Source organism: Gekko japonicus, unplaced genomic scaffold (genome assembly GCF_001447785.1).
Source record: "Gekko japonicus isolate JY-2015 unplaced genomic scaffold, Gekko_japonicus_V1.1 scaffold2375, whole genome shotgun sequence".
Lineage (NCBI taxonomy): Eukaryota > Metazoa > Chordata > Lepidosauria > Squamata > Gekkonidae > Gekko > Gekko japonicus.
This window is the reverse complement of record NW_015167123.1, coordinates 267,379-270,885: the sequence shown is the minus strand read 5'-3', so window position 1 is coordinate 270,885 and position 3,507 is coordinate 267,379. Positions and strand designations below refer to the sequence as shown.

At 50.2% G+C, this 3,507-nt stretch overlaps 1 protein-coding gene across 1 annotated transcript in view; it reads right to left on the bottom strand.

Moving 5' to 3' along the window:
- Window positions 1-2,787, bottom strand: part of MRPL55 (mitochondrial ribosomal protein L55) — a gene marked incomplete at its 3' end in the record, with an annotated part of 3,884 nt that extends 1,097 nt beyond the window's left edge. Inside the window, 2 exon segments of the mRNA XM_015413001.1 lie at window positions 1,263-1,496; window positions 2,625-2,787. Of these exon segments, the coding sequence (XP_015268487.1) occupies window positions 1,263-1,496; window positions 2,625-2,647 (257 nt within the window).
- Window positions 2,788-3,507: the final 720 nt, after the last annotated feature.

Genomic DNA, 3,507 nt, shown 5'->3' with positions numbered 1-3,507 from the left:
CCCCGCATGTGTAAACCATCAGTTCAGGAGAAAACGAGTCTGGCGTTCCCACTTGTGCATCTCCTCGAGAGCAAACCCCACATTTTCCCACAAACTGCTGCCCTGCGCTTGCTCTTCCCTTTGCTCCGATCCTACGTGTCAATTTCACAACACGTGCCGCCCAGCCACATTTTGCTCAGCAGCTTCACCGCATTTCCCCGGGGGTCTAGTCAATCCTCAAAAAAACACAGCACATGGTGTGAAATTGACACATACGATCGGGACAAAGGGAAGCAGCGCAGAAAATGGCCTTGGTTTGCTTTGCAGAGAAGTTTTTTCCTCTAGGAGGAAAGTCCTGGGTGCAGCCGAGGTGCAATGGTTGTTCAGTGGGGATTCCCTGCAAATTATAAAGAAAACGCTGCAAGAGGAAACCACAACAGAGAGAAATGGTTCTTCTAACCCTTCTCTTTATTTGCTGCGCTGCTTCTGTGCTGTTTTGCAGGGATCCCCCCCCCCACACACACACACACAGGGAACCACTGCAAAAGGAAATCCTCCTTGATGCTCCACCTACACTTGGAAGTAGCGCGGCCCGTTCTGCCACCGCTGGGCTCTGCCGCTTCCTTTCCTTGCACATGAGAACAAGACCTGGACTGGAGTCTGTTGCGGATTCGTGGAGGCACGATTTTTGTAGTGGTGCCTATAGTCTAAGACATGATGTACAGTATGATGTTGGTTTCATTTCGTTTCAGTGTAAAAATCAAATGAAATCATGGGGGTCCATGCTTTGGAATCATGTTTTCACACGTTTGTGGTGCCACAAATCTGTGGATGTATGATTTTTGTGGTGCCTTCTATAGACCTGCACATGCCCTACCGTATTATTGTGGTTTTATTTCATTTCAGTGTAAAAATCATACGAATTCATGAGGATCCATGTAGATCCGACTTTTACCCAGACCCCTTCTTACTGGTGCAAGAAAGCACAAAAGAGCCCTCAGTGGGTGATATGATATGATAATGGCAGAAGTTCGCCAGCTCTGAGTTGGGAATACCCTGGAGATTTTTTGGGGTGGAGCCTGAGCGGTGGGCGTCGCCTTCTGACACACTTCCAGTGATGTCAGGGGGTGTGGCCTTCTGACACACTTCCGGTGATGTCAGAAGGGTGTGGCCTTATGAAACACTTCTGGTGATGTCAGGGGGTGTGACATATGCTAATGAGTTATGCTAATAAGCTCCTGCACCTCTTTTTCTACAAAAAGACCCCTGGAGCTAGCTCACACTAATTTAGCTTAGAGAGAACACTGACTCTCACCATAAGAATCCGCCTTGGCGCCTTGTAGCGGATGTGGATGGTCGAGCCGTCAGGTCTGACCAACAGGACTGGGTAGGCCCTGGAGAATTTCTGCCTTGGGGTGTAAGCGATGGAGGTGCGATTGGAGTTCGGCTGGTTGGCAGAGGTGTGGAGGCCACAAGGCGGGGCCAGGATCCGGAGGAGAGCTTCCAGCCGCAAGAGCCTGAAACCGATTAAGACAGAACAAGGTGACACACTCGAGACATTGATAAGTTTTGTCTGACGGCCTCGACTCTGAGAAAGTAGCGTGGGTTAGCATAATAAAGTTTTATTTAATGAACTCAATGAAATTGCACTCTCCATGAAATTGCTGAGCAGTCGGGTTAGAATGGATAAAAGGAAGCACTTCTTCCATAAAAGGACTTGTCCTTTTATCCCATGATTTTTGAGCTTGCTTAGGAGCCTTTGATGAGGAACTTTATCAAAAGCTTTCTGGAAGTCAAGGTAAATAATATCTATTGGATCCCCCTTGTCCACATGTTTGTTCACCCCCTCAAAGAACACTAATAGGTTAGTGAGACAAGATCTTCCCTTACAGAAACCGTGCTGAGTCTGCCTCAATAGGTTTTGTTCATCTATGTGCCTACTAATTCTTTCCTTAATAATGGTTTCCACCAATTTACCCGGTATCGACGTCAGACTGACTGGCCTGTAATTTCCCGGATCTCCTCTGGAACCCTTTTAAAAGATGGGAGTGACGTTAGCTACCTTCCAGTCCTCAGGAACGGAGGCTGGTTTTAAGGAAAGATTACATATTTTTGTCAGGAGAGCCACAAGTTCACATTTGAGTTCTTTCAGAACTTCCAAGGAGAATGGACCTTCACAGTAAGTACCAACGTGCCATTTTCCATCTCCACCCATCTTGGTCAACTTTGGTCCATAAAAAAAGAAGGAACTTGATGGAACCCATTAGGATCAGCAATGAAAGACTATTCCACCCCATTGTCCACGGCTAAGGAAGAGCCCCGTTTAATAAGGCCCAGGGCATCAAAAGACAACCCCCCCCCCAAAAGGGGAACAAGAAATGAGGGCTAGAACCAGGCACAAAAATCCCTACCACAGCCACAAACAGGTTCAGATACATTTATGTACATTCTCCGTAGTGGCTCCCACCTCGTGGAACAGCCTGCGGGAGGAGGTCGTGGAGGCTCCCACAGGTCTGTCAACCCGCCACGGATTGTGCAAAACAGAACTGTTGCAGGAAGGCCTTTTTGTAAGAGGATTAGCACGGCAAGAGAATGGAACCGTCCAGGCGGGCCTCATTCTAATGGGGCCAGAACTGCAACCCTACCTTAACGTCCTGCCGACGATCATTATTCTGAGCTCGGATGCAGCCCCTGAAGGGCAGCAAATGCGAGTTAATCCGTGGCGCGCTTCTGGATCCTCTAGGACAGGGGGAAGCCACAGAGATCTTCAGGGGTCATGACCCGAGAGCTGAAGCTGCCCCCTACAGCCTCTGCTGGAAAAGAAAGCGATCAAGGTTAATGGTAGCTTTTAACCTTAGCAGCTGTTAACAGCACTTCATCCACGTGGGTCTCAGTTCCACTCAGCACCATGTAGGCTTGCTAGTCTCCAGGTGGGGCCTGGGGAGCCCCTGGGGTGACAACCGATCTCCAAACTACAGAGATCACTTCCCCTGGAGAACATGGATGCTTTGGAGGGAGGACTCTAGGGCACTGTGCCCCGCGGAAGTCCCTTCCTTTCTTAAACCCGCCCTTCCCAGGCTCTACCCCCTGCCCCCAAATCTCCGGGTATTTCCCTACCTAGAGCTGGCAGTCTTACCCAGGGGTCATTTCCTGCCGGAGCGCACAGGAGCAGAGCTCCGGCAGTAAAGAGCCCAGGGGGTGGGCACATGCAACAAGCCCCACCCCCTGCTCCCAGCAGCCCTCAGTCAGAGCACGAAGCAGCCAGGTAAGCTGCAGAGCCCCCACCCCACCCAAAACAGTCCAGTGGCACCTTTAAGACCCAAGTTTCATTCAGGTACAAGCTCTCCCCCCTCTGCGAGGACAGATCTGCACGTTGTCGTCCCCCCCCAATAGCTAGCAATCCAAAACAATCCAGTGGCACCTTTAAGACCAAGTTTTGTTCAGGTACCAGCTCTCCCTCCTCTGCGAGGACAGATCTGCATGTGTCCCCCCCCCAATAGCTAGCAATCCAAAAGAGTCCAGTGGCAC